This window comes from Eptesicus fuscus, chromosome 13, assembly GCF_027574615.1.
Source record: "Eptesicus fuscus isolate TK198812 chromosome 13, DD_ASM_mEF_20220401, whole genome shotgun sequence".
NCBI lineage: Eukaryota > Metazoa > Chordata > Mammalia > Chiroptera > Vespertilionidae > Eptesicus > Eptesicus fuscus.
In genome coordinates, this window is record NC_072485.1 from 81,291,023 (window position 1) to 81,317,126 (window position 26,104).

General features: G+C 54.4%; 3 protein-coding genes across 12 annotated transcripts; 2 read left to right on the plus strand and 1 right to left on the minus strand.

The window, feature by feature from the left end:
- The first annotated feature begins 987 nt into the window (after positions 1–987).
- On the plus strand, positions 988–10,614 carry HNRNPUL2 (heterogeneous nuclear ribonucleoprotein U like 2). Of its 2 annotated transcripts, XM_028137900.2 has the most exons (14): positions 1,000–1,939; positions 3,959–4,094; positions 4,388–4,464; positions 4,660–4,799; positions 5,323–5,413; positions 5,509–5,621; positions 5,767–6,030; positions 6,212–6,334; positions 6,732–6,860; positions 7,399–7,567; positions 8,663–8,869; positions 9,881–9,954; positions 10,210–10,317; positions 10,436–10,614. In XM_028137900.2, the coding sequence occupies exons 1-14, from the start codon at positions 1,330–1,332 to the stop codon at positions 10,514–10,516; spliced, it is 2,322 nt and encodes a 773-aa protein (XP_027993701.2). In that variant the 5' UTR covers positions 1,000–1,329; the 3' UTR covers positions 10,517–10,614. The 2 variants fall into 2 exon arrangements, with proteins under 2 accessions (XP_054581224.1, XP_027993701.2); XM_054725249.1 differs by lacking the exons at positions 9,881–9,954; positions 10,436–10,614 and having other exon boundaries at positions 988–1,939; positions 10,210–10,300.
- A 4,240-nt stretch (positions 10,615–14,854) lies between these two features.
- BSCL2 (BSCL2 lipid droplet biogenesis associated, seipin) lies at positions 14,855–25,738 on the plus strand. 7 transcript variants are annotated; one of them, XM_028137907.2, is made up of 12 exons: positions 14,855–14,961; positions 16,972–17,187; positions 18,640–18,956; positions 20,273–20,354; positions 22,634–22,777; positions 23,961–24,095; positions 24,269–24,366; positions 24,705–24,846; positions 24,960–25,026; positions 25,146–25,214; positions 25,324–25,389; positions 25,486–25,738. In XM_028137907.2, the coding sequence occupies exons 2-12, from the start codon at positions 17,113–17,115 to the stop codon at positions 25,635–25,637; spliced, it is 1,347 nt and encodes a 448-aa protein (XP_027993708.2). In that variant the 5' UTR covers positions 14,855–14,961; positions 16,972–17,112; the 3' UTR covers positions 25,638–25,738. The 7 variants fall into 7 exon arrangements, with proteins under 7 accessions (XP_027993708.2, XP_027993707.2, XP_054580894.1 ...); XM_028137906.2 differs by lacking the exon at positions 14,855–14,961 and adding an exon at positions 15,193–15,279; XM_054724919.1 differs by lacking the exon at positions 14,855–14,961 and adding an exon at positions 15,193–15,279 and having other exon boundaries at positions 25,146–25,187.
- On the minus strand, positions 15,534–17,899 carry GNG3 (G protein subunit gamma 3). 3 transcript variants are annotated; one of them, XM_054724921.1, is made up of 4 exons: positions 17,363–17,899; positions 16,368–16,491; positions 15,888–15,987; positions 15,534–15,662 (listed from the first exon to the last, which is right to left on the minus strand). In XM_054724921.1, the coding sequence occupies exons 1-4, from the start codon at positions 17,454–17,456 to the stop codon at positions 15,534–15,536; spliced, it is 447 nt and encodes a 148-aa protein (XP_054580896.1). In that variant the 5' UTR covers positions 17,457–17,899. The 3 variants fall into 3 exon arrangements, with proteins under 3 accessions (XP_054580896.1, XP_054580897.1, XP_054580898.1); XM_054724922.1 differs by having other exon boundaries at positions 16,368–16,584; positions 17,363–17,432; XM_054724923.1 differs by lacking the exon at positions 17,363–17,899 and adding an exon at positions 16,585–16,618.
- Positions 25,739–26,104: the final 366 nt, after the last annotated feature.

Sequence of the window (26,104 nt, forward strand, 5' to 3'; positions counted from 1 at the left end):
CCATTGCTAAGAGCCGTTTAAAGGACTTGCCTCCGTCCCGACTCTCTGTTCGCACGTATATTCAAGAAGCATTCGTGGAAGTCTGTGCCCGGAGCTGGGAAACGCAGGCCAAAGTGGCCCGCGCACCAAGGCCCAAAGGCCGCGACGGACCCGGCGGCCGAGCAGCAGCTGCAAGTCCTCCGAGCCCCGTTGCCAGCCCCTGGCCCTCTGCAAGGGCCCTAGCCCGGAAGTCTGCCCCTGGGTTTCCGATTACGGGTGGGAGCACCCAGAGGACAGGGTCCGGTCCCTTGACAGTTTGTTGTCTAAAGGGTCGCGCGCATCGCATCACGCCGCCCAATCAGGAGCGGCCCCAGAAAAGTAATCCCGCAGAAACGACCCCGCCTTTCCAGCTCCCTCTGCGGACCAAAGGGGGGGGGGGGGGGCGGGGCGGGGGGAGCCCGTGGCAGCTTCACCAATTGGAAAAATTCGGACTATCACGGGTGACCAATCAAAATTGCAAGTGACGATTCAAGTTGGCCAATAGACTAGCTACAAGGCGAGGTCGGTCATCTGTTGCTAGGTAGAAATTGAGGGTTGGGGCGGAGCAAGAGGTTACTGTATTTCTTGGTTTTGGAGAGCCCTCCGGTTTACTAGCCAGAAAGACGATTACTAGGAGGCTTTCACGTCGCAACAACTTCTCTTCTTCTTCTTCTTTTTTTTTTTTTAACTCCGAAGAAGCTGCTGCATGCTTAGACAGGAAAAGAGACTAGGGAGCAAGCCCCAAGAGGAAAGCGCGATTGGAAGTCAGACCGAGTGAAGGTGGTGGCGGGGTGGGAGGGGCGTGCGGGAGGGGAGGTCCGGGCGGCTGCGCGATTCCCGGCTGGAAGTACGGAAAGCAGGGCGCGCACACGCCACCATGCTACGAGGCACTTGAGCGGCAGCCAGTCTCTCCCGTCTCCGGCTCCGGTGCGGCTGCGCAGTGGAACACCGGCGGCGATTGGCCAGCACGTGAGAGGGGGCGGGAGGCAAAGGGAGGGAAGTCCGTCGTCCTCGGCGCGCGCCCGCCCGCGGCTGGTAACAGAGGGAAGAGGCTGCGGGAAGGGAGAGGTTTCCCCGCTCCGTTGTTTTGGGCTCCCGGGGCTGCGAAGGGGAGGGGAGCCGAAAGGAGAACCGTCGTAGAGGCTGCGCGCGGCCCTCGCCGCCTGCGTGCGTCCGTGCGTGCGCTCGCTCGCGCGGGCTCAGTGCTGGCGCGTGAAGCGGAGGCGGGCGGCGGCGGCGCCTGCGCGGTCGTGCTCGGTCGTCGGTTCGCAGGGGAGGAGGCAGCGGGAGGCGGAGGAGGCGGCGGCGGCAATGGAGGTGAAGCGGCTGAAAGTGACCGAGCTGCGGTCGGAGCTGCAGCGGCGGGGCCTGGACTCGCGCGGCCTCAAGGTGGATCTGGCGCAGCGGCTGCAGGAGGCGCTGGACGCCGAGATGCTCGAGGACGAGGCCGGTGGTGGCGGGGCCGTGCCCGGCGGGGCCTGCAAGGCGGAGCCTCGGCCTGTGGCCGCGTCGGGCGGCGGCCCGGGCGGGGACGAAGAGGAGGACGAAGAGGAGGAGGAGGACGAGGAGGCGCTGCTTGAGGACGAGGACGAAGAGCCACCTCCTGCCCAGGCCTCGGACCAGGCCTCGCAGCCGCCGCCGGAGCCTCCGGAGGAGGCAGCCGTGGAGGCCGCGGCCGAGGCCGAGGCCGAGCCTGAGCCCGAGCCCGAGCCCGAGCCTGAGGCCGAGCCCGAGGCCGAGGCCGAGCCCGAGCCCGATGCTTCCGAGAAGCCGGCTGAGGAGGCCCCGGCCGAGTCAGGTGGCGTCAATGGTGGCGAAGAGCAGGGCACCGGCAAAGGGGAAGAAGACGAGCCGGAGGAGCGGAGCGGGGACGAGACGCCGGGATCCGAGGCGCCGGGTGACAAGGCCGCAGAGGAACAGGGTGAGGTGCTGGCGGCGGAGCCCGGCTCCAACCTGCCGGGTGCGCCCTCGTCCCAAGCACCCAGTCTTGCACCCCGGGGTCCGATCCCTTGTTCTCACTTGCCTCAAGTGCAAGATTCCCTTCGCCATCGGGTGGATTCCCCGGGGGAGGTGGCTTCTATTCTCTCCGCACCTTTCTGGGAGGTCTGGCCGCCCCGGGTGGCCCCACTCTGCAGGAGGGAGGCCCGCCTGGCTTGGGTCGTTGGCGGTAGTGGAGGGAAGTGAGCGGTGGTGCCTGCGAACGGCTTGTGAGCTACCTGTGGAGCAGCCCCCACCTGCTGGTCACCTCTTCCCAAACCGGGGTGCGCGGGGGCACGGGCAGTCCCCAGACAGCCAGACCGCCTGTTGGAGGCTTTGGCCTTCGGGCTGGCTGTTGACTTTTTCGCCATGAAAATCTGAAGCAGTAACTAAATTCGTCAGAGTTCGATCCATCAGACGCACAGTGGGGGAGCCTGAGCCCCACGGAATCTGGCGATCTCACCTTGCTCCTGCGCTAGCAGCCGCGGGGCACGGCCTGTGGCGTGACGGTGTCGAGTTTAATAGTTAACTAGTGAAGAGAAGTCTTATCTAGTGCGTTTAGAGTAAGGCAGTTAGCTGGCTAGGGCTTTTGCCTTGCCTTATGATTAAAATGTAATCTTCCCACTGAGTCGATGGGTGGGCAGATCTGTAAATTTGGTGCACACTTAGCCTTTTACATGTCAGGCTCCCGGTGAACTGCGTTGAAATGGTTGAGGTGTCGGTGGGCCCATCCAGTCACCTTGGGGAAGAGAGTGTGTAAAGTTGCCCCAGGGAGTTAGTCACCTGCCTTCCTTGGAAGTGATTGGATGGTTAAGCTGACCCGTAACTACGTAACCCACCCATCATTTGGCAATAACTCACTTTAATTCTAAATTGTAAATAATCTGTCAGAATAAAGAGGGAAACTAGAGCTGCTTGGAAGTCTTCCTCCGAAGTGGGCTGCCGCCTTAGTTCTGAATACATTGTTTGGCTGCTACTTAGTATCGTGGCATTAATTGGAGCCCATTCTACAATAATCACGTGCGACTTGAAGATTGTTTGCCTACGTCCTGGAACAACAGTCCCATTACATAACCTTTGACATAATGTGTACCCCAAATCGCAGATAAAAAAGGTTGAGGAAGAGGTGGAGGGAGGTGGAAGAGGGCATAGAGGGGATAAACAATGATGGGGGGAAATAAAATAAAAAAGGTTAAAGAATAAGAGACTGCCTTAAATTATTGTTTAAAAACCTTTGTATTGAACAATACAGAGGCTTAAGGAAAAACGCCTGAGTTTTTTCCCTCTAGTAGAGAAGGTTGCTGAATATCTGATAGCACCTTTCTGCCCCCAAATTAATGTGCAGTAAAGATGCAGTATTAAAAGATGTGCCTCTTGTGAATGAATGGTTTAGCTCTTGCAACTTGCAGTAAAAATCCAGGATAAAAATACAGCTCTGTGCCACGCACCTGTACCCTGTACCACTTGCTGTGGAAGTAAATGCGTGGATGGCTGTGCATTTTAAAGCTGGAGAGGCAAACTCCTTGTTTTTCTAAATTGAGGCTCTGTATCATGAAGCTGTGGAAAAGTGTTGGAAAATACGGTTTGTGTCTAGCTTAAATCCAAATCTGACCATTCAGAATCAAAATTAAATTAACCAATGAAGTTTTTTTTAATGTCATATTGTTAGGGAAAGCTGCAAGTTTGACCTGATTTAAGCAGATAAATTTAGAATGCAAAAATTGTCCAATTTATGTCTATTGCTTGCCTGTAATTAGCCCATAGTATACTTTAAAAAAATAAGTACAATTTCAGCCAATGTAGGAAGACGATCTCTGGAAATGAAACGTTCTGTGGATGCAGTGGGGTTAATTTGGCTATTCTGATGAGACATACTCAGATCCCCCTCTAGTTTCTGTTGGTTCTGAGCTTATTCTACACTCCAGTATGAAGACTGCTGATTTTCTTTCCCTCCTTTTTGTAGGAGATGACCAAGATAGTGAAAAGTCAAAACCAGCAGGCTCAGATGGTGAGCGGCGGGGGGTAAAGAGACAGCGGGATGAGAAGGATGAACATGGCCGAGCTTACTATGAATTCCGAGAGGAGGCTTACCACAGCCGGTGAGGGAAACGGACCCTTTCGTTGAAGGGAGTGTCTGCTCTGGTTCTGGTGTACCTGGTGTTGATTGGAGAGTTGGAAAGGGGTGGATTAAAAATGGAACAGGTTTTTATAGGCATAAGTTTTAGATCGAATCTACTCTGAAAGCTCCTGTTGCCCTTTTCTCGTTACTGAACGAGGCTGTCTGCTGGATGTTATATTCGCTTGTAGTTTAAAACAGACATCATGTCCTGCAGACACCCCTCCACGCGGAGGGCTTTGGTTACATTGTATTTGCTTTTCTCTGTGTGTGTAGCTCCAAGTCTCCACCGCCCCCTGAAGAAGAGGCAAAAGATGAAGAGGAAGATGACACTCTTGTGAACCTGGACACGTGTATGTATCAGGCAGACAGGTTGGGGTTTTAACCAATCAGAAGTGATTTTGGAGATTAAAATTTCATGGCCTGCAATTTTTAAGAGATTTAGCACATGATAGATTTTGTATCCATTCTTGACAACCGGGCAACTGAGTATACGTGTGTGCTGTAGGTGGCTTTCAAGTGTTAACAGATTGCTTCTTTCTTAACAGATACCTCTGATCTCCATTTTCAAGTGAGCAAAGACCGCTATGGAGGGCAGCCACTTTTCTCAGAGAAGTTCCCGACCCTGTGGTCTGGGGCAAGGAGTACTTATGGAGTGACAAAGGGGAAAGTCTGCTTTGAGGCCAAGGTAGTCTGTACAGCTCATTAAGACCGTTCATTTATTAAATTATTCATTAAACTCCTATGTACTGGACTCCTGCCCACCAGTATTTTATTAGTGGAGAAAAAGGCACCACGCTTCAATGATAACCTTAGCTCCAGTAATCAAGAAATTGTCTCTTCCCAGGGCTTTGGTTTAAGTTCATTGGCAGTTATTATCCTGACGCTAAGTTGTGGTGGTTGTCCTTTTCCGTTTGTATAAAAATCTTGTCTTGCTCTGGCCTTGTTGCTCAGTTGGTTGGAGCGTGATCCTGTACACAAGTGTAGTTCTGATTCTAGTCAGGGCACGTACCTGGGTTGACTCCTGGTCAGAGTATATATGGGAGGTGACTGATTGATGTTTCTCTCCTTCCCTCCCTCTCTCCAAACACCATAAAAACATATCTCCGGGTGAAGATTAAATAAATAAATATCTTTTGTTGTTGTTTTTTAACAAACTTTGCTTCTGAGTTGGCCAGAGTATCTGAGAGGTTTTTTTCTGACTTGGCCAGGTAACCCAGAATCTCCCAATGAAAGAAGGCTGCACAGAGGTTTCTCTCCTTCGAGTGGGATGGTCTGTTGATTTTTCCCATCCACAGCTTGGTAAAGTTACTTTGACTTCATCACTAATGTTTGTACCACATTGCTTACTCCATGGGAAGTTTGGGTGCAGGTAACTAATTTGTTCACTATTCTAGGTGAGGATGAATTCTCTTATGGTTTTGATGGACGAGGACTCAAGGCAGAGAATGGGCAATTTGAGGAATTTGGCCAAACTTTTGGGGAGAATGATGTCATTGGCTGCTTTGCTGTAAGTGCTCCTGAAAGTTGTGGATTCACAGCAGGGAGAGGGTAGAGGGCATGTACTTGATGCATTGCTTAAAGATTAAATTGTAAGATTCAATCAACCTCAAACCCTACAAGCCCATATGTGCTCCTGTCTTTTGTCAATGTAGAATTTTGAGACTGAAGAAGTAGAACTTTCCTTTTCCAAGAATGGAGAAGACCTTGGTGTGGCATTCCGGATCAACAAGGAATTCCTGGCAGACCGGGCCCTCCTACCCCATGTCCTCTGCAAAAATTGTGTTGTAGAATTAAACTTCGGTCAGAAGGAGGAGCCCTTCTTCCCACCACCAGAAGAGTTTGTGTTCATCCATGCTGTGCCTGTTGAGGAGCGTGTGCGCACTGCAGTCCCACCTAAGACCATAGAGGAGTGTGAGGTATGCAACACAGTGTGCAGAAGGCTTAGTGCTCCTGCTGTGGAGTGCTGGAGGGGGAGGGGGGCGGCTTTTCTTCTCAAAGTTCTACTGACCTGGGGCAAGGGAGGGTATTATTAAAGTGGGCTTTTACACATGACCCTTGCTTATTTTTTATGGCATTCCTGGTTTTGTTTGTTTGCAGGTGATTCTGATGGTGGGACTGCCCGGATCTGGAAAGACTCAGTGGGCACTGAAATACTCAAAAGAAAACCCTGAGAAAAGATACAATGTCCTGGGAGCTGAGACTGTCCTCAATCAAATGAGGGTGAGTTGCTGCAAGAGAGGAGTCAACTGGGTATTTGCTCTGAAGGTACCAAGGTACTCCTGTAACCTTTTCCCAGTGGAGTTAGTCTTTCAAGTGTCTGACAACACAAGTAGAGAAGGGAATTCTTCTCAATACATGTTAAAGGGAGGGCTTTTTTTTTTTCTTCTTGGCTGTGTTGTCATATTTCTGAAAGATGATAAAATCCGGAATATATTCAGATTAAGACTAGAAGTGACTCCTGCATAAAATGGACAGCATTCATGGCACTGAGGAATGGGAATGAACTGATGTGACAGCTTTGGTGGCATTAAAGAAGTGACAGTTACCTATGACTCTTAGGCTTTAATTTGCTGTATAACTTCTTGCGTTTCTCTTCCTTTCCTCTCAAACTCATCAGATGAAGGGGCTTGAGGAGCCAGAAATGGACCCCAAAAGCCGAGACCTTTTAGTTCAGCAAGCCTCCCAGTGCCTTAGTAAACTGGTCCAGATTGCTTCCCGGACAAAGAGGAACTTCATTCTTGATCAGGTACTTTTCAGACATTCAAAAGAAACCTCATTTTACAGAAAATCCCAAGATGAAAATTTTGGCATCCATTTAATCTGATACAATTGCCTAGAGTCAAAGTGGGGTGCCTTTGTAGGAAGATACTGAGTTAAGGAACAGAATCGGTTTACTTAATTATGACCAAAAGGTTGTATGTTATAGTTGTAATGTCTTTTGAACTCAGAGAGGTCTTCTGTCAGTGTTTATCAGAGAGGATATGAGCCCAGACCAGGAAGCACATCCTGGAGGCCAGGGAAAGAGCGTTAGAGCTCCTTGGGATTCCTGGCTCCCCCACTTACTGGACTTGTTACCTTGGAAAAGTCTTGGCCTCAATGAGTCTCGGTTTTCCTGATGTGCAAAACCCAGTAATATCTGTCACATGGAGTTTAAAGAATCAAAGGAGATTGTGTCTACAAGACTCCTAGTCTGGTGCCTCATTTGTAAAGGGTGCTCAGTAAGTGTTCTCGCCGAATTGGATGATTTCTATTCCTCAAACATCTGGTGTTCCTCTTGTCCCTAGTGTAACGTGTACAACTCCGGCCAACGACGGAAACTGTTGCTGTTTAAGACGTTCTCTCGGAAAGTGGTGGTGGTTGTCCCGAGCGAGGAGGACTGGAAGCAGAGGCTGGAGTGGAGGAAGGAAGTGGAGGGGGATGATGTGCCTGAGTCCATCATGCTGGAGATGAAAGGTGGGCGGAAACTGAACCAGTCAGGCACCTGTCCTTGGTCAGCGCACAGCTCACGAGGCTCTCAGCCCTGGAGGGATTCTCCACACCCAAAGTGTAAACCTGGGAGTAAATGAACGGTGTGAGTGCTTGTGGGTAAATGAGTAAGCAGAGGGAAAGGAGAAGCACTAACCTTGGTCGTTCTGGGTAAGATACAATAGTGATTGACCACAGGGTAATGAAACTCAAGGCAGAGGCTTCATTGAGTCAGTTACTCATATAGTCAGGACTTAAAACTATCTACTTGCCTAGATGTAGGGCAATTGTGAACGAAAGGAAGCTCTGCTTTATTCAATTTATATTCGGGGTTGGGGGGAGTATTATGATTCAAATTAAAATACAGTGGTTGGATTGAATGATCTCATCATTATGTCTTGATTTCTGATAACACAGTAGGCTTGCTCATTGTGGTTTTTGGTAGGAGCCTGAAATCTTTAATGCAATACAAAGCCTAACAGCAAAGTCCCTATGAGGCGGAATTACCTGTCCTGATTGATCCCACATCCTGCTGTTCCCTTCAGAGTGTGATTTTTAACACCCAGGGATGGGAGCTGGTTACACATCTAAGAGCCAGATTGTCCGAGTTTAGACAGAATGAACTATGCCAGTCCATAACTGATAGGCACTTGGAGGAATTTAGTTCAAGAGGGTTAACTGGATTCATCTAAGAATTAAGAGAGCCCCCATTGAACTGAATTCCACTGGGACTCAGCCTCTGAACTTGTATTTCTTAGTGTCTTATCTAACCAACACCAAAACTTACTCAGTTACTTTTAGCCTCTGGCTACCTGCTTCTGTCCTGATAAGAAACCTTAACCCAGTTGACTCCTAATTTATTATGGGTCACTTGAGAACTCGTACATCTACCACTTACAGTAGCCCTTTGCCTGTGGCTGTTACAATTTAGGGAAAACCTATGGTAGATAAAGTACCAGTACTTTTTTGTGCATTTAGTAGAGGAGCTTAGGAAATCTTATTCTTCCTGTAATAGTTTGTATAATGAGATCTTACCCATCTATGCACTTTTCAGGCCCACAAGCTTCTCTCTTACTCTTACAGCCAACTTCTCTTTGCCTGAAAAATGCGACTACATGGATGAGGTGACATATGGGGAGCTGGAGAAGGAGGAAGCTCAGCCTCTTGTCACTAAGTACAAGGAGGAGGCAAGGAAGCTGCTGCCCCCCTCTGAGAAACGGACAAACCGCCGAAACAATCGAAACAAGCGCAACCGGCAGAACCGAAGCCGAGGCCAAGGCCAAGGCTATGGTGAGTCCTGGGGGCCAGCCAGCCCCTGGCCCCAGTCTGTGCTTTGTGCTGAGCAGGATCCATAAGGAAACCAAGTCAAGTCACTAACCAGGAATAAGGAAGTGACTTCTTTATGGAGCTTATTTCTTCCTGTGTGCTTTAACCCCAGCTTCTTGTGCTTTTTCCATAACCCTTCCGTAAAAGGTGGTTGTTTTTCAACACAAATATTTGCTTCTGTGAAAAGCAATGCTTGGGCCTTCTCATTGTCTAGTTTTCACGTGTATGTGTAGGTTTCCCACTTCACTGTGGCCTCATATCTAAAGGATTTGTGCAGTGAAATTGGATCCTCACTTTAAGTTTTCTTAATGCTCTGTCTAGTGGATCAACACAACCATGTAGACCAGAAAGTGAATGCATTATTCAGTAATTTGGGGGGTTACAAAGTAATTTAGGCTACTAGTGGAATTAATATCCTTCTTGAATGTCTAGCTTGTCAGTTAACCTTCCACTGTGCATTCACTGCCCTTTAAAAATGTGTGTGTGTATGTGTTTGCAAGTCAACAAAATGTTTGCATGCCTGTTACATGCTAGGCACTGGGAATACCAACAGTGCCTACCCTGGAGGAGTTGGTCACTTAGACTTTGTTCCGTTTGTATAAGCTGGTGGGCCCGGGTTCTATCACCTCTGAGATCCCTGCCAGGATTGAAAGTCAGTGGTTCTGTGAATGGCAGCATTTCCTGATGTTCCTAACTCGGCCAAGTATTTTTTTGCCATCTGAAGTATTTGCAGGAATTGGGGGGCTTCCAGAGCAAGGTGGCTTGGTTTTCTTGTGTCGCTCTTCCTCTGCCCTCCCCCTCAGACTTCCTGAGAGACCCTGGCTCGTGCTTTAATTAACGTTGTGTGAGCCTGACAGAAGCAGGCCGCCTATCCTCCCAGAATTGCCTTGGGCTCCAACTTTTTGATTTCCACTCAGCCATGGAGCCAGGACCCCACGCCAGCTGTCTGAGCGCGCTCTCCCGTTTCTCTTCCAGTGGGCGGGCAGCGCCGAGGCTACGACAACCGGGCCTACGGGCAGCAGTACTGGGGGCAGTCTGGAAACAGAGGGGTGAGTGCAGCTCTCCTCCTGCTCCTCCTCTGGGCCGTGCTAGCATTCCTCTTGGCGTGGGGGAGCAGAGTGGTTTGGGCTGTTTTCTCAGGGCTGAGCTTGTGCCCGTTTAATGTGTTCCTCTGGAGAATCTGTCCTGGGAAGATTAAGTCTGTGATAAATCCAGCTGAGGTGTGTTTCACTTAAGACGGGGGATAGCAGTGGATCGGGATACCGGAAACCCCTCAGTCTTCACTCCTCTTTCTCCTTTCTCAGGGTTACCGTAATTTCTACGACCGATACCGGGGAGATTATGATCGATTCTATAGCCGCGATTACGAGTACAACAGATACAGAGACTATTACAGACAGTACAATCGGGATGTGAGTATCTTCTGGGGCTAGAGAGGGCGAAGGGAGGCAGGGCCAGTGGGCTGAGTGTCTTGCCTCTCGGTCCTCAGCCAGCTGTGGCCTCAGGTGACGGGCTTCCCCTCTCTTCTAGTGGCAGAATTACTACTACCACCCCCCCCAGGACAGAGACCGGTACTACAGGAACTACTACGGCTACCAAGGGTATCGGTGAAGCCTCTGTCAGCCATGAAGCTGAATCTCGGGGGTGCCAGCCATCCCCCAAAACACAACCAAGGAAAACAGGGGCTGTCGGGGTGGGGCTGAGCTGCCGGGGAGGGGTGGTGGGAGGGAGGGTGCGCAAGCAAGGGTGGGGGTGGGGGGAGGTGGAAACAAACAACAAAACTGTACATTTTTTTTAAAGTTTGTTGAAAAGAATATTGTCTTATTCTATAAAACATTTCAAACCTAGTTAGATATTTGTAATCAAAAAACATTTGCTCAGAAAGCAGCACTTAGGGCTGCCTGTCCTGTACCCTGCAGTCGGACAGGAAAAGGACTGAAAACGTCACCCTTTAACCCTGTGCGGCAGCAGGAGCACAGCCATGTGAGGGAGAGTGAGGAGGGCGTGTGGAGGGTGAGCAGGCGTGTGAGGGCACTCTCCGTAGCAGGCACGAGTGGGACAGAGGGAGAGCTTGTGACTGGGGCAGTGAAATAAACGATTGGCTCTTATCAATCACTTGCACCAACTAACCGTTTGTATTTTCTTTACCAACCTTTCCCTCTTGGGATATCTGGTCTGGTGGGCTGGGAGGCCAGAGTGGCATTGTCTCCACTTTCCCGTGCCTTTGTGCTGTTTGGCTGAGGCCTGGAGACTACCAATTGGATGGATGTATTACATAGGATTCCCAGGCTAAGGAGGCAGGGGGCTGTGCTTGTTCGCAGAGCAGAATAGCTTGCACCCTCTCTCTACCCATTAATGAATTCCCATCAAGTCTCGGGGGAGAATGGGGTTGCAGGCCTCAGCCTGAAGATGGTGATCGTCAGTCTGTCCTCTCTGTCTTCCAAGGTTGAGATAGGCATGAAGTCTCTGAAATCATCTCTGTTAGAGCATCTGTCCTCTTAAAGTGCAAGAGAAGGAACGTTTCTCAGGGTTTCCGCTCACAGAAATGAAGCAGGATTCTGTTCATGGCAGCAGGATGTGTATATAGTGAATCCTGTGGTGTGGGCTCCCAGGCCCAGGTGCTGAGAATAGCGACTATTTTATACAGTGTGGAGGGCGCGAGCCCCGCTGGTCTTTTTGATACACAGGTAGAAAGTGAATAGAAGGGAGGGTGGGGGTGGGAGGCAGCTCAGTGGGGCTGCTGCAACTTGGGAAGAGTGTGAATGTGTGTGATGTGTGCATGAGAGGGGCGCCCCTTCCTGGCTTACTGAAACAGGGTTCCTTCTGGGGTGCTTTACTTCGTGTCCCCAGAGAGGCCTCTAGCCAAGACTTCAGTTGGGATGGTCCTTGCAACTTTACCAGCACCCTCCCAGTTCTCAACAGCTTCAGGTGCCCGGGTTCAAGGATACGGGTGGGCTCTGGGAATGCTCTTCCAGTATGTAGCTTCAGTTTTAATTCATCTTCCCGCTCAGCAGCTCAGCATGGAGTCCGCCAAGAGCTTCTTCAGCAAACACCACATGTTGCAGCGCTTCCTGGTGAGGCAAGAGCCTAGGTTGTGTTACTAGAAAAAGCTTCACTTCCATTTCCTCACCTGAGCAGTTCTGTGTTTAAAGTTTTGTGCCGAGATTTGATCTCTCACCCTCTCCCACTGTGACCACCATGCAGCCCTTCTCTAGGTCTGCAGGCTCTCGTCTGGCTCTAGTTGCCCGTCTGTGATACCCTTCTGTCCCACAGGTACCTCTGACCCCCAGGCTGGAATGGGGGGCTGGTAGGAAGTAACTTCGCTTGCTCATGATGTCTTCTCTGGACACTGCTTTTTTGTGGTGCCGTCGAATGGATTTGTGTGTGGCAGTGGGTGAAGTGATTGCATGAACTTTTCTGTAACCCACTAACTTTTTATTATTATTAAGGGAGTTTTGAGAAGCTTTGCTCATAGTATCAGGCCAAGAAGGTGAAAACTGGAGCCCAAAGAAATTCTCTTAGGGCAAGATCATGTTATAATAGAAAATTAAATCTGAGGCAGAAACTGCCACCCCCTTTTAAATATCTAATCCTCCAGCAAATAGCATCCTTTTGTAGTCTATGACATGGTTTGTGGATGCTAGGCCTCAGGGCCAGGGGGACAAACTCTGCCCCTTTGGGTTTCTTGTGGGGAGGGGGGAGGATTAGGGGAGGTACTTGCTGTTAAATTTTGACACTAGAAAGTCACCTTTACAAAAAAAAAAGCTGTTTTTCTAGGTGGGTGGAAAGTGAAACTGCCACGTCCTTGTTGGTTTGATCCGAGCACTCACAGCAACACTAGATGTCTGGGTTTTGTTTCTGTCTTTTTATTAGTAAAAAAAAATGTTAAGGGGGCAAATGTGGATTAACAGAAGGGATCCCTAGCCTGTTTTCCTTAGATTTTAGTGTTTTATCAGACTCTGTTGTAGTTGTAGACGGAAACGCTTGTGAGAAAAACCAACAGCACATGGAGCCTGTAAATGTTTGCACAGCCTGTAAAGCATTCTTGGAAGTGGCCAGTAAAAAAGGGTTTTACCATTTTTAAAAATGTAACTGTGTCATTGTTTACATCTGTAACTTTTCCCTCCCTGTTCTCATTACAACATTCTGGCGACTATGTAGGCACAGTAGCTTCCAGTTTTAGAATAAATAACCATTTGGATTGAATTCACTCTCTGTCCTGTGGCTGCACTGACGGGTGGAGTGTGTCATCTGGGGGATTTATTTACTTTTGATGCTGCTTCCAGTTGCACTGGGTCCAACCAAGGATGGCTTTCCTCCTGGATGGCTGATTCCTTCCTACTCCACCATGGCTTCACTTGGGTGCCAGCCATGCCTTCACTGCGGGTTGCTGGCCTACTCAGTGCTTGCTTATGCTAAGAGTTTGAGCCATGGGAATAGAAGAAAACAAATTATTTCAGATCTCTGTATTTGGCCTATACTAAAACCAGTTGGATGCTTGAAGTTAAATCTAAGGTGCCATTTATGGCCAAATAAGTTTATTCATGAGTAATTGCCACTTACGAGTAAAGCCTAGTCATTCAACAGAGGGTGTTTGATGGGGTTATTTCCTAGTGAACTTGGAGAATGAGACGGTCACTAACAAACGCGCTACTGCGGCTACAGCCAGCTGCACTGGTCCTCATTGTCTTCTCACACGGACGGGCCAGGCTGGGTGCGCAGGCGCACAGAGGGCCAGTGTTTGCAGGAGCCGCGATAGGTCTAGACACCGCCGGCGGATTCGGACCCGGGCCCGCCGCGTGTACCCTGAGGCTCCCCTGGGTCCCAGGGCCTGCCCCTTCTCCAGGGTAGTTAGTTACTCAGTGCTACCGCCTGTGGTGACCACTTCAATGCTCATTCACAGCTCAGGCCTGGCCTCCACAGCATTGCCCCTGGTATCACGAGTATGAAAATTCGTGTGCAGGAAAGTTGAGCAAAGGTTTTTTTAAAAAAAAACTATCAAGATTACATTGATTGAGAACTCCCGGCTTTTACCAGTCTGAGCTGATGTGGAAATTTTCACTGACTCCTTGGAATTCGCCAAGCGCTGAGGCTGCAGGAAGAGAAAGGTCCTTGGCGTCGCCCCCGCCCTGCCCGCCATTCCGGCCGGCGCAGCGCCATCCCCTCGGGCACTTGGTGCCCGCCGTGCGCCAGGCCTCCACGCAGCTTCCCACCAGCTCCCGGGAGGCCGGCTGCGAACAGGAAAGGGGGGGTCTCCACTGGGAGGGCGGCCAGCGTCCTCCGCACTCCCCTCCCCTCGCTTCCCGTGAAAGCGGGGGGCCTGGGGTGATGGCTATCCCTGGTACAGGGCACCCCCCATTACTAGAGGCACCCCCTTGACCTCTCCCCTGCCCCCCCCCAAAAAAAAGTATCCTGGCCCCACACATGAACTGGCTTAAGCTTCCCCGAAGAAGGGTGCATCCCCGGATTGGGGGGCCTTGACAGTCCCTGGGGGGCCGGCATCCTGCGGCTGATGACCTCTGCCTTGGCCTGGTCCCCCCGTTTGCGCCTGGAAGGAAAAGGCTTCGGAAAGGCCTGCGGGGAGACCGAGGCGTCCTGGGGGCCGCCATTCGGCGAGCCGGAGAAGCTCGATGGCCTCGCCAGACCCGCGGCCGGAGCCCGCCGCGCAGTGCTCGCTGCCCCACGGCTGCGGGCTGCAGCCCCCGCCCGCCTCCCCCCGGGTCTGGGGCGTCGGCTGCCCGGCCCCGGGGTGGGCACGAGAGGCGATCCAGTTGGCGAGGACGGGGCAGCCATTTTGAGACCAGACGAGCACGGAAGGGACCATGTTGAGAACTCCAGCCGCCCGGGGCCGCCATTTTAAGAATGGGGCCGGCCGAGAGGCGCTGAGACGCGGTGACGTGGGGCCCATGGCGGCGGCCATCTTGGAGCGGGGCCCGGTGGGCGCGGCCATCTTAGAAGCAAGGCCGGCCTCCCCGCAGGAACTGGCGCCGGGCTCCTCCCTCCCTCCCCGGTGCCTCCCGTCGGCGGCCGCCCGCCCGACTCCCTAGACCCACTCGGTTCGTGTTTTCTGTCTCACTTGCCTTCGCTGCCCACCGCCCCGCGCGCGTCTCCCGCAGCCGCCGAGTGTCGGTTGTAACTTGATTCTTCCACTCGCGCCTGCCCCCCCCGACCCCGACCCCGACCCCCACCCCCCGATCTCCGTCCCGGACGGCGTCGGACCCGCCTGGACGGGCCCTGTCCCCGGCCTCGCAGCCTCCCACGGCCGCCCCCCAAGACTGATGAGCCCCCCCAAAGACCGCGGACACAGGCGCTGTGCCTCGGAGACTCTGGGTGACTTTATTCTGCAAATGGCTTCCCCCTCCCCACAGCTCCAGGTGAGGCGGGAGCCAGCCCGCGGCTCGCCCCTCTCTCCAGGGTCAGCGGGTCGCCGAGGGGAGCGGCGGGAGCCGGCGGCCGGCGGGCGGGGCGGGGCGGGGCCGAGGGCGCCCTGCGGGCGGGGAAACGGGGCGAGGGCGGGCCTCGTGCTTCGGGGACCGCCCAGGTGAGGCCGGGGCGAGGAGGAGGAGGAGGAGGAGGAGGAGGAGGAGGACGCGGGCTGCGGGGAGCAGGGGCTGCGGGGACGGGCAGCTCAGAGGAGGGCACAGAAGAACTTCTTCTCCCGGAAGGGGTTCTCCGAGGTGGGCACGGGGGTGATGAGGGGGTCCTCGCAGGCGTGGGCGTCGCAGTAGGACATGAGATCTGCCGCCGCCTTGGACACCTGGGCACCGGGAGGGGCTGTAGCCACCAGGCCCGGGGCTGTCCGCACCCCGAGGCCCCGCGGACCGCCTTCCCTGCCTCGCCCCCCACAGAAGCCCGGGGACCCCCTTGGCACAGAGCCGGCCCCGCCCGGCCTCAGGGCGGCCAGGGGAACAGCATCCCTGACCCTGCGGGGCGGGGAGCGACCGCACAGCGGGGCCCGCGGGGGACCCAGGATCCCGCCCACCTTTATCCGGCAAAGGCTGGCCTCGATCTTCAGCTGCTCCACCATCTTGCGGGCTTGCCCGATGCTCATGGTGCTGTTCACAGGGGTCTCCCCTTTCATCCTGGAGGGGAGGGAGGGGCAGCTCAGAGCAATCTCCACTGAAGGCCCCTCCAGGCTCGCTCACCCACCCTCAGGGCTGGGGTCATGTGCCCAATATCTTGTTATCCCCATCCCCATCCCCATCCTCCAGCGGCCTCCCCACCCCTGTCGCCCTCCGCTGAGGAAATGAAGCGGGGTGGTGAGATGCTCCCCAGATTCCCACATGGCCTGGGCCACACCGACCCCCCAACATGCACGACTTCAGGCGTTTCAGCCCGTGGAGCCATGTGTTCCCGCTCGGAAAGCCTCAGCCAGAAGGAGCCCCGCCCTGATGGGCAGGGTACCCAGTCCCCACCTGCCCCCTTGAGCCCCAAGGGGGAAAGCGAGATGCTCCCGACTCACCTGAGGCCACAGGCAGCGGCGGCCTGGGGCGCGGGGTCAGTGGGGGGCACCAGAGCCTTGTGCCGGGGGTGGGTGGGTGCCCCACCTTGCCGGGAGGTGCAGCTGAAAGCGTCTGGCGCAGAAGCTGCCAACACAGAGGCCCCGGGTGGGCAGGTCAGTGCTCCTCGGAGGGCTGGTCCCAGTTCCTGAGCTCAGGCACTGCCCCGACAGCTGGTACCTGCGGGACGAAGGATGCTGGAAGGAGCGGTTCGGTCCTGGAGCGTACCAAGTGCCGGACCCGCGGGGGAGCCTGGCTCTGCCCGCAGCCCCTGCGCACCCCCCCCCCCCCCGCCCGCCCCGCTCCTGTCTCAGCACCTGCCCCTCCCGCCTGGTAGGCATCCTGAGTCTGGCCGAGGGCCCGCCCCCAGGAGCTGCAGCCCAGGCAGACTCCCCCCTCAAACGGGTGGTCTGGACCTATGACAGCCCCTGCAGTGGAGCGGGGACTGGCTGCGGGGGACCCTGCTCATTTGAAAATCTGACATCAGCTGGGCAGTCGCCCCCATCCTCCGCTCCTCCCCCTGCTCTGACCCAGCATTTATCACGTGAATCTTCGTTTCTCTCCCAGGAACCCTCCATTCCCCATCTCCAGGAAAATGTGATGAGCTACAGGTATTAGCTTCTAGATCGCCACTTCATGTTCTAGCCACAAGTGACGCGAGCGGAAAACCTAGGAGCAGCGAGGAACCTCAGGAAACTGTCTAAAGAAATGGCAGACCAAAGAGAAGGATCTGGGGGGAAAGAGGCGTGCAGAGAGCGGCTCGGAGCATCGGACAAAGTAGAGGTAGGGGGCCGTGCGGGGGAGAGTCCTGGTGTTTCCGGAGGTAGAAGGGGCTTTGGGGTGGGGTGGGGGTTATTGGTCTGAGAGATTACGTCCCACGTCAGCATCGTTGTGCTTGGTGCTGCGGGGGTGCAAAGATCCCACAACATTGACCTTTCCCTCCGGTGAACAGACATACAGAATAGAAGGTGCCGCCTTCCAAGGCCTCGTCTGGCTGATGCGCTGCGGGGACTCTGAGGGAGAGTTAGGGTCAGAGGAGGTCGATCACGCATCTTGAACGCTGGAGGCAAAACACGGGCCCCAAATGCTACCACTCTGTGGATTGGGGCAGCCAGAGCGCGGGGCGCGCACCAGACGCGCAGGTCCCTGCAGACTGCGACTCCGGCGAGTGCTCTCTGCCTCGGGCACCTCCCGGCCCGAGAGCTGTGGACGGCGACCGAGTCAACGCCAGCTGGGTGCCGCCTCTCCCACTTTGGGGGCGTTAAAGGGCCCGGGTGAAGGTGTGGGCGCAGGGCCGTGATTGCGGCCTGGAGGGGCGGGCCCAGGGGATGCTGCTGACTCACAACATGCCCGGGGCTGTCTTGGGACGGGGGAGGCGCCTGTCCCCTTAAGCCCGCTAACCGGAGGATGACGGACTGCGGGGAGGAAGAGCGCGGAGCGCGCGTTGGTGGGAGCCCCGCAGTCCCGACATCTCCGTCCCCGCGCCTACCCCCGCCCCCCGCGCTCTTCCCCGGGCGAGGCCCCGCCCCCGGACGGCATTGGCTGTCGGCGGAAGGGGGCGGGGCGTGCCCGGGAGGCGGAAGTCCCTCTCGCCGTTGCCCAGGCAGCGCGCGATGCTGGTGAGTCCGCTGAGCCGCGGCGTCCGGCGAGTTGCTGTTTTGAACCGCGGTGGGGTGAAGTGGGGGCTGGGGCCGCCGCGCCCCCAGGCGAGCGGGAGGGGGCTGGCGGGGAGCGGCCACCGTCTGCAGGACGCCCTGCCCGGCGTGGGGCGCGGGCCCGTCAGGGAGCGAGAGCAGCTCCAGGAAAGGAGAAACTCAATTGTGACTGCGCTTCGGCTGCTGCTTGGGTCTGGCTTTGCGACTTTAGGCGCGTCGCACCTTCTCTCTGGGCAGCCACCCCGCAGTGTGGATTCAGTGTCATCGTGTGTGTAAAAGCGCCTTAATCTTAAGGTGCTCACCCTCTGTGTTATGTATTGCTGTGAGCGAGTATGAAGGCGGCCTGTCCCGGAATCGGGAGGCGGGAGGACCAGTTTGAGCCAGCCCTGGCACTGGGCGTGAACAGCGCAGTGGAGGAAAGGGAAGGGATGTTGGCTGGAAAACAGTCATTTGGAGAAAGGCCATGTGAAACCAAGACGCTGCTCTATCTGGTTCTTCAAAGCCACCCAGTAACCTTGTCCCTTTGTCCCCACCTCCCTCCAAAAGAAGCCATTTTTTCCTCCTCTCTGTCTTTTTCCAGGAACCACCAGCTGCTTCATCCCATGGCCAGGGGTGGCGTCCAGGTGGCAGAACAGCTAGGAACTCAAAGCCTGAACCCGGGGCCAGACTCACTGCACCCCTTACCATGGTCAATGACCCCCCAGTACCTGCCTTGCTATGGGCCCAGGAGGTGGGCCATGTCTTGGCAGGCCGTGCCCGCAAGCTGCTGCTGCAGTTTGGGGTGCTCTTCTGTACCATCCTTCTCCTGCTCTGGGTGTCTGTCTTCCTCTATGGCTCCTTCTACTATTCCTACATGCCGACCGTCAGCCACCTCAGCCCCGTGCATTTCCACTACAGGTGAGCGGGGTCTGTCAGAGAGGAACCCTGTGGGAGAACTGCTGCAGGCCGCTTACGGCTCATTCAGCTCCATCCCTCATTTGCAGAGGAGGGAACTGGCCCAGTGTGCTCACATGACTGCTTACCTATCACAGCCCAAAGCTAAAAAGCAGATCAGGTCTGATGGGGGTCGAGGTTCCTAGTTGTACCTCTGGTGAAAAAGGTTTAAAAAACAACACCCTTCTAGACTGTCTCTCTGCGTGTCATTATGAGTCAGTTGGATCCGACCTCTCTCTGGGCCACAGGAGACTTCTGAAACAAGCCAACCCCTTGGGTCATCTCAGAGCTAACCTGGCCTTTACTAGAGGAAGTGTTAGGAAAGCAGCCATTTGCCTTTTACGTCACTTCCGCTCCCAGCAGTCTGCTGCACAGCAGAGATGATGGAAACAGGTGGCTGGATAGGTAAACTCCTTCCCATTTCACAGACCCTGCCAGATTCTCTCCCCTTGTCTTAGCAATGGCTAGTCAGGAGATGCTGATAAGGTCAATGGTCCAAAATCTTTTTTCTTCCTGTCTGTGTCCCTGATTATAAGCTATAATTTCTAAGGAGCTATGAATATCATGAAAACTATGGCTCTTTTTTTTTAAATATATATTTTTATTGATTTCAGAGAGGAAGGGAGAGGAAGAGAAATAGAAACATCAATGATGAGAGAGAATCATGGATTGGCTGCCTCCTGCACACCCCACACTGGGGACCGAGCCTGCAACCCGGGCATGTGCCCTGACCGGGAATCGAACCGTGACCTCCTAGTTCATAGGTCAATGCTCAACCACTGAACCACGCCAACTGGGCGCTATGGCTCTTCTTGCCATAAAAACATATCAACATGCCCACCCATATGCTGCACACGCATGCCCATGTGCAATTTTACCTACAACTTGGCGGGGGGGGTTGGGGGGGTGGTCATGAGCCTCTTAAAAAGGAGTTTTCTCAAACTGGGCCCCAGACCAGAACTACTGAATCAGAATCTGGGGGTGGGAATGAAGCTCTCCATGTGAGAAACACTTAAGTCTGAAACTTTCCAATGAAGTGTCCATAGAGTCCCACTTACGCATGTCTGCTCTATGAGGCGAAATACGCTGAAGCCGCAGAAAGAGAATGAGAGAAGCACTTGAATCTGTTGGCTGCATCTCTCCTCCATCTCTAACAGAGGAGGGTACCTGTTCTGGGAGAAGGGATGGGGGACAGGAGGGAGCACTAGGGGGCCAACAAGGGGTGCAGGCAGGTAAGGCAGACTCCATAACTTAGCAGTGTCATCCTCATTCTCATTTAGGACCGACTGTGATTCCTCTACCGCCTACCTCTGCTCCTTCCCTGTTGCTAATGTGTCCCTAGTTAAGGGTGGACGTGATCGGGTGAGTATGGAAGCTGAAGAGAGGTTCCATTAGAGCTTTGATGACTTGAAATCAAAAGGAAGACTTGAGAAAGAGCTGGAGAACAGGGGTTGAGTAATAGAGACTAAGAAAGGAAGGCTCTCAACAAAAGGGAAGAAAATAACCAGTGTCACCCAAATAAATTCAATTAAAAAAAAAAAAGGAAAGGGAAGTTAAAGAAAAATTAGAGTCTAAATAAATTTTATGGATTGTTCTTTCCTGCAAATGTTAGCAATGTTCTCCTTAGATTGTTTCAGCCAGTCCATATGTGTACACGAGATGTGTTTTAAATCGAAATGAACCTAAATGATCAAACCAGCTATTTCACTGGACTAGGATGGAATCCACACAAGAGTTTTGAAAGCTTGAATATAAAATTATGAAACTGTTGACAAGTATGTGCAATCTGCCATTACAAAGGGTACTGTGCCACAGGACTGGCCAGATGCCAGTATGATTTCAACTAACCTGGAAACCCCAAGAAATGCAGAATGGCAACACATCCTTCTTTATTTTTATTTTTAAAATATTTTTAGTGATTTCAGAGAAGAAGGGAGAGGGAGAGATAGAAACATCAGTGTTGAGAGAGAATCACCGATGGGCTGCCTTCTGCATGTGCCCTGACCGGGAATACTAATAACTGGAATATACAGAGCAGATTATAAAGAAAGCCTCAGGCCCTGGCCAGTTTGGCTCAGTGGGCAGAGCATCGGGCCTGCAGACTGAAGAGTCCCGGGTCCTATGCCTCATTTAAGTAAACGAGGCATGTGGCCTGCCAGCCGCGAGTTTGACATTTACAGCAAACATTTTTGAGTGAACGAACGTATTGGGTGGAAGAAATAATGTGTCTACTCTATGCTGAACACCTCGCTGAAAAGAGACGATGTGGTCCTGCTTTCGGAGAACCCGAAGGGTTGGTGGGCTTTTATACATCGAGTTAAATAGCTAGTGTAAGGTGCAGGTTCTGCATTTCAGAAGAATTTGTGAAGACTTGGAGAGGTCAGTGAGACATGGAGATAGGCTCAAAGTAGACCTTTTAAAGAAGGGTGGACACTGTGGGGACAGGAGGGAAGGGGAGAACCTGCCTCCAGACACAAAGGAACATGGGCATGGAGTCGGTCACAGGTTCTGGTATTAGATTCCGTGGATCTGCTCAGAGATGACATTTATTTAGATGGTAAAAAACACATGCATTCACACACACAGCTTGATTGATACATAATTCACATGACATATAATGCACTCACTTAAAATGGGCAGCTCGGTCATTTTTAGTGTATGCACAGAGTTGGGCAGCCATCACCACAGTCAGATTTAGAACATTTTCATCACCCCAGAAAGAAACCCATACCCATTAGCTAACAGTCACTCTCCAACCCACCCAGAGAACTGTTTTAATACTTCAAAGAATTCGGTGAAGCCACTGGTTTAGACTCATCTGACCTCTACAGGGGGTTAGGAATCTCCTGGCATCCTTTTTTTTCAAAAGATACTTCAAACGGAAAATAAGAATCTGTATAGACTTGGATCAGCGGCTTCTACCTTTTACCCTGTGGTAAAGTGCTCAGAGCACCCTCGGGGCCACATCCAGCTTCTGAGCTGGTTTACTACGGCTGCACGGCTGCACGGTGTTTCAACATAAAGAAAATCCATTCCCTCCTTGGTGACAGACAAGCTTTATTCACCCTGTGGAGGGCGCGCTATAGGAAGTAGTGTACAGGCTTAGAGGAGTATGGGGATGGTCAGGAAACTAGGGTGTGTGTGGAGGCAAGTCTAACATTTTGAGGCTAACCCCCGAGAAGAAGCCTTCCCACTCAGTGTTCTCAGGGTTCTACCGACCGAGATAAGGGGCCAGAATGACAAAAAGATGGCCTGGGGTGACGAGGGCACGAGGGCCGTGCGAGAGCTGGCTGGGGAGATGGCGCTCTGGCACTTGGTTAATTAATCGTGTAAGTGCAGGCAGGATGGGCCCTGGGGGCGGGCAGTGGCCTCCGGGACAGGCCTGAGTCACAGATGGCCCAGTTGGCAACGCTGGTTCACTTTTGGAAAAGAAACGTGACAGCCTTTTCCAGAACCTAGCAGAGCGATTCAGATCGCGGAGGTGAGAAGGGTTCAGCCGCCAGCAGGGGGCAGCACGCCCTTGCAAGGAGATTGCGAGGCCGGTGCCGGCCCTCCAGGGCCGTGGGGCAGAGCGGGGAGAGGGACCACACAATGTAAACTCCGTGGTTCTGAAAGGAGACGGGGCTGGCTCCCTCCGGCAGGTGCTGATGTATGGACAGCCGTACCGCGTCACCTTAGAGCTTGAGCTGCCAGAGTCCCCCGTGAATCAAGATTTGGGCATGTTCTTGGTCACCATTTCCTGCTACACCCGAGGCGGCCGAATCATCTCCACTTCTTCTCGCTCCGTAAGTGCTGGTGGCCGGGGGGAGGGTGTGGAGGAGGATCAGATGTTGGGGTGTCTGGGCAGGCCTTCAGGAGCAAACACCTCGCCCTGAGGTCACAGGCACAGCAGGTGGGGAAGGGGCGTTGGCGTGCCCGGTGGCATTGTCCAGCTTTGGGGTAAAATCTGAAGAGAACGGCTCTGAATGCGGGCCTCCTTGGAGCCAGACAGACCGGGGCCCAGATCCTCACTCAGAAACCATACCAGCTGGAGCAACGTAACCGCGTGCGTGTCAAGTATTGTACGCCATGTTAGGGTAACGCCTCACAGCAAGACTATGAGGGTTCAACGAGGAAATGTAAAGTGCTTGTTAGTACATAGTAGGTGTTCAATAAATGTGCGACTCAGTTCTTTTTTTTAATTAATTTTTTTATTGATTTCAGAGAGGAAGGGAGAGAGAAACATCAATGATGAGAGAGAATCATTGATCGACTGCCTCCTGCACGCCCCCTACTGGGGATCGAGCCTGCAACCCCAAGCATGTGCCCTTGATTGGAATCAAACCCGGGACCCTTCAGTGCACAGGCCAACGCTCTATCCACTGAGTCAAACTGGCTAGGGAACAACTCCATTCTTCTTTTTTTTTTTTTTCTTTAATATGGTTTTATTGCTTTTTAGAGTGAGGAAGGGAGATAGAAACGTTGATGAGAGAAACATCGTCAGTCAGCTGCCTCCTGCATGCACCCCTACTAGGGATGGAGCCCGCAACCCTGAGCATGTGTCCTAACCGGGAATCGAACTGGTGACCTTTTGGTTCCTGGGTCGACATTCAACTGCTGAGCCACACCATCTGGGCATCGGCTCCATTCTTATCAACAGAACCACGTCATGAGACAAATCCCTAAATGTCTGCCTGGGGAACAGTTTCAGATGGCGCCCTGGAGTCCATCTGCTGGGGCGATAGAGCTATCGGGGGGAGGTAGATTCGAGACAGTGGAGGCTGAACCTAGGTAGGTGCTGGGACAGAGACGTGGTTGGCAGGGCAGGGCTGTCAGCACGCACTTAAATGGTTGGGTCAAGACGGCGGGCACAGGAGAAGGAGAAGGTGAGGGGCAGGGACCTGGGGAAGAAGCAGTCCTCAGCCGCTCGGGGACGGGAGCGGGCGGCCGGAGAACCGGCTGCCTGACTCGCGCTGGCCTCCGCCCCAGGTGATGCTGCACTACCGCTCGGACCTGCTGCAGATGCTGGACACGCTGGTCTTCTCCAGCCTGCTGCTCTTCGGCTTCACCGAGCAGAAGCAGCTCCTGGAGGTGGAGCTGTACCCGGAGTACAGAGAGAACTCGGTGAGCGGGCAGGGCCGGGGGACGGCCTCCCGGCATTCTCCCCGAGGAGCCGGGCTAGGTCTGGGGGGACAGCGATCGTGGGGACAGCGACCGGGAGGCTGGACGTGGGCGGGCCTGGGATTGACAGCAGCCGGATCCGGATCCTGGCCTGATGGGGCCCCCCGACCCCGCAGTACGTGCCGACCACCGGAGCGATCATCGAGGTCCACAGCAAGCGCGTCCAGCTGTACGGGGCCTCCCTCCGCATCCACGCCCACTTCTCGGGGCTCAGGTGAGGACGGGCTGGGAGGCTCCGTGCGCTGCCCTCAGGGAGCAGGGGGGTCACGTCTCCGCCCGGCTGCACAGAGCAGCTCCCTGGGAGCCTTTCCTCCTCTCGGGGATTGTGGGTTTTGAGGTCATGTTGGTGCCTAACATTTCAAGTGCACAGCGTGTGATTCGGCAGCCAGACACCAGAAGCTCACCACCAGAGTGCCTCCCACCCTCCACACAGCGGGCCCCCCACCCCGCCCGGCCCGCCCCTCCCCCGCCGGCCTCCGTGCGTCTGCTTTGTTTGTTCCCTGTGCAGCCAGAGCTGAGGCTGGCTCCTTCCTGCCCCTCTTCCCGCCGCAGGTACCTGCTCTACAACTTCCCCGTCACCTGCGCCTTCATCGGCGTCACCAGCAACTTCACCTTCCTCAGCGTCATCGTGCTCTTCGGCTACATGCAGTGGGTGTGGGGGGGCCTCTGGCCCCAGCACCGCTTCGCCCTGCAGGTGGCAACCGGCCCCTTCCCGCCCCTTCCCGGCTGGGAGTGGGCCGGGCCGGGCGTGCCGGGCCCTGGGCGCTGGGGGGGTCAGTGCCCGCTGCTGAGCAGTCTCGTCCTCAGGTAAACATCCGGAAGAGGAGCGGGTCCCCGAAGGAGGCCCAGGGGAGGACGGCTGCCCGCCAGCCAGGTAGAGCTGGAGGCTGGGGCTGGGAGGGCGCCCGCTCCATCCAGGAGGAGGCTGAGGGCTCTCACACGGAGCGTGCGGCCACACGGCCATCCTGACCCTGTCCCGCCCTCTCTCCCAAGACCAGGAGGAGTCGAGCCCCCAGTCGGACATTACAGAGGACGGTGAGAGCCCTGACCCCTCGGGGACAGGTATGGTGCCGCAGCCACCCCCTCCCTCCCTCCTGCCTCCTCCCTCCCGCCTCCTCCCAGCCTCCCGGCAGCTCGGCAGCTCACCTCTGCTTTCTCCCTGTGGCCGCAGAGGAGGAAAAGCCCGAGCCGCAGCCCCTTGGTGGAGAGGAAGAGCTAGAGCGGGAAGCCAGCGATGGTGAGGGACCCGCACGGCCCTGCGGTGGGTGGCATGCGGCTGGGGCCTGGTCATCTGACTTCCTGTTCGGGGTTTGTTTCCCCCGCTCCTGCCCAGGCTCCGGCTCCTGGGAAGACGCAGCTCTGCTGACGGAGGCCAGCCTGCCTGCGCCCGCCCCTGCCCTGGCCCCCGAGACGCTGGGCCGCTCTGAACCCTCCGCGGCCCCTCAGGCCCCTCACCGGCAGCAGCCCACCTGCTCGAGCTCCTGAGAGCAGGCAGAGCCCACTCGAGTGCCACACACACTCCAGCCCTCCCCCCGACCCTGACCTGTGCCTGCGGCCTCCCCAATAAACGATATTCTTGCCAGCTCTCCCTGACTCTTCTTTCGTAGTTTTTGTTTGTTTGTTTGTTTGTTTTTTTGTTTTTAGAGAAAGAGGAAGGGGGAGAGAGAAACTTCAATTTGTTGTTCCACTTAACCGTGCATTCTACTGGTCGATTCCTGCGTGTGCCCAAACCTTGGGTATCAGGGCAATGCACTCACCAAGATGGGAAAGGCCTCCGAATCTTGGCCTGTTTCAGGCACAGCTGTTTTGTGGTTGGTTTTGTGTTTATGCTCACCCGGGACATGCTTAGAGAGAGGAGGAGGGGCGGGTGGGTATGGAGACGTCCATGTGAGAGCAACATCAACTGGTTGCCTCCCCTACGTGGCCCGACGGGACCAAACCCGCTACCCAGG

Bases quoted from the DNA above. Each gene is read 5' to 3' on its own strand.
- HNRNPUL2 (XM_028137900.2), top strand. From the start codon at position 1,330: ATGGAGGTGAAGCGGCTGAAAGTGACCGAGCTGCGGTCGGAGCTGCAG. The intron at 5,414-5,508 runs GTAAAGTTACTT...TCACTATTCTAG, and splicing joins TTTTTCCCATCCACAGCTTG to GTGAGGATGAATTCTCTTAT. The intron at 9,955-10,209 runs GTGAGTGCAGCT...CTCCTTTCTCAG, and splicing joins GGCAGTCTGGAAACAGAGGG to GGTTACCGTAATTTCTACGA.
- BSCL2 (XM_028137907.2), top strand. From the start codon at position 17,113: ATGGCAGACCAAAGAGAAGGATCTGGGGGGAAAGAGGCGTGCAGAGAG. The intron at 17,188-18,639 runs GTAGGGGGCCGT...GTCTTTTTCCAG, and splicing joins GAGCATCGGACAAAGTAGAG to GAACCACCAGCTGCTTCATC. The intron at 24,847-24,959 runs GTGGCAACCGGC...TCTCGTCCTCAG, and splicing joins AGCACCGCTTCGCCCTGCAG to GTAAACATCCGGAAGAGGAG.
- GNG3 (XM_054724921.1), bottom strand. From the start codon at position 17,456: ATGCGTGATCGACCTCCTCTGACCCTAACTCTCCCTCAGAGTCCCCGC. The intron at 16,492-17,362 runs GTATGTCTGTTC...CTGTGTTGGCAG, and splicing joins AAGGCGGCACCTTCTATTCT to CTTCTGCGCCAGACGCTTTC. The intron at 15,663-15,887 runs GTGGGCGGGATC...CCCGGTGCCCAG, and splicing joins CCAGCCTTTGCCGGATAAAG to GTGTCCAAGGCGGCGGCAGA.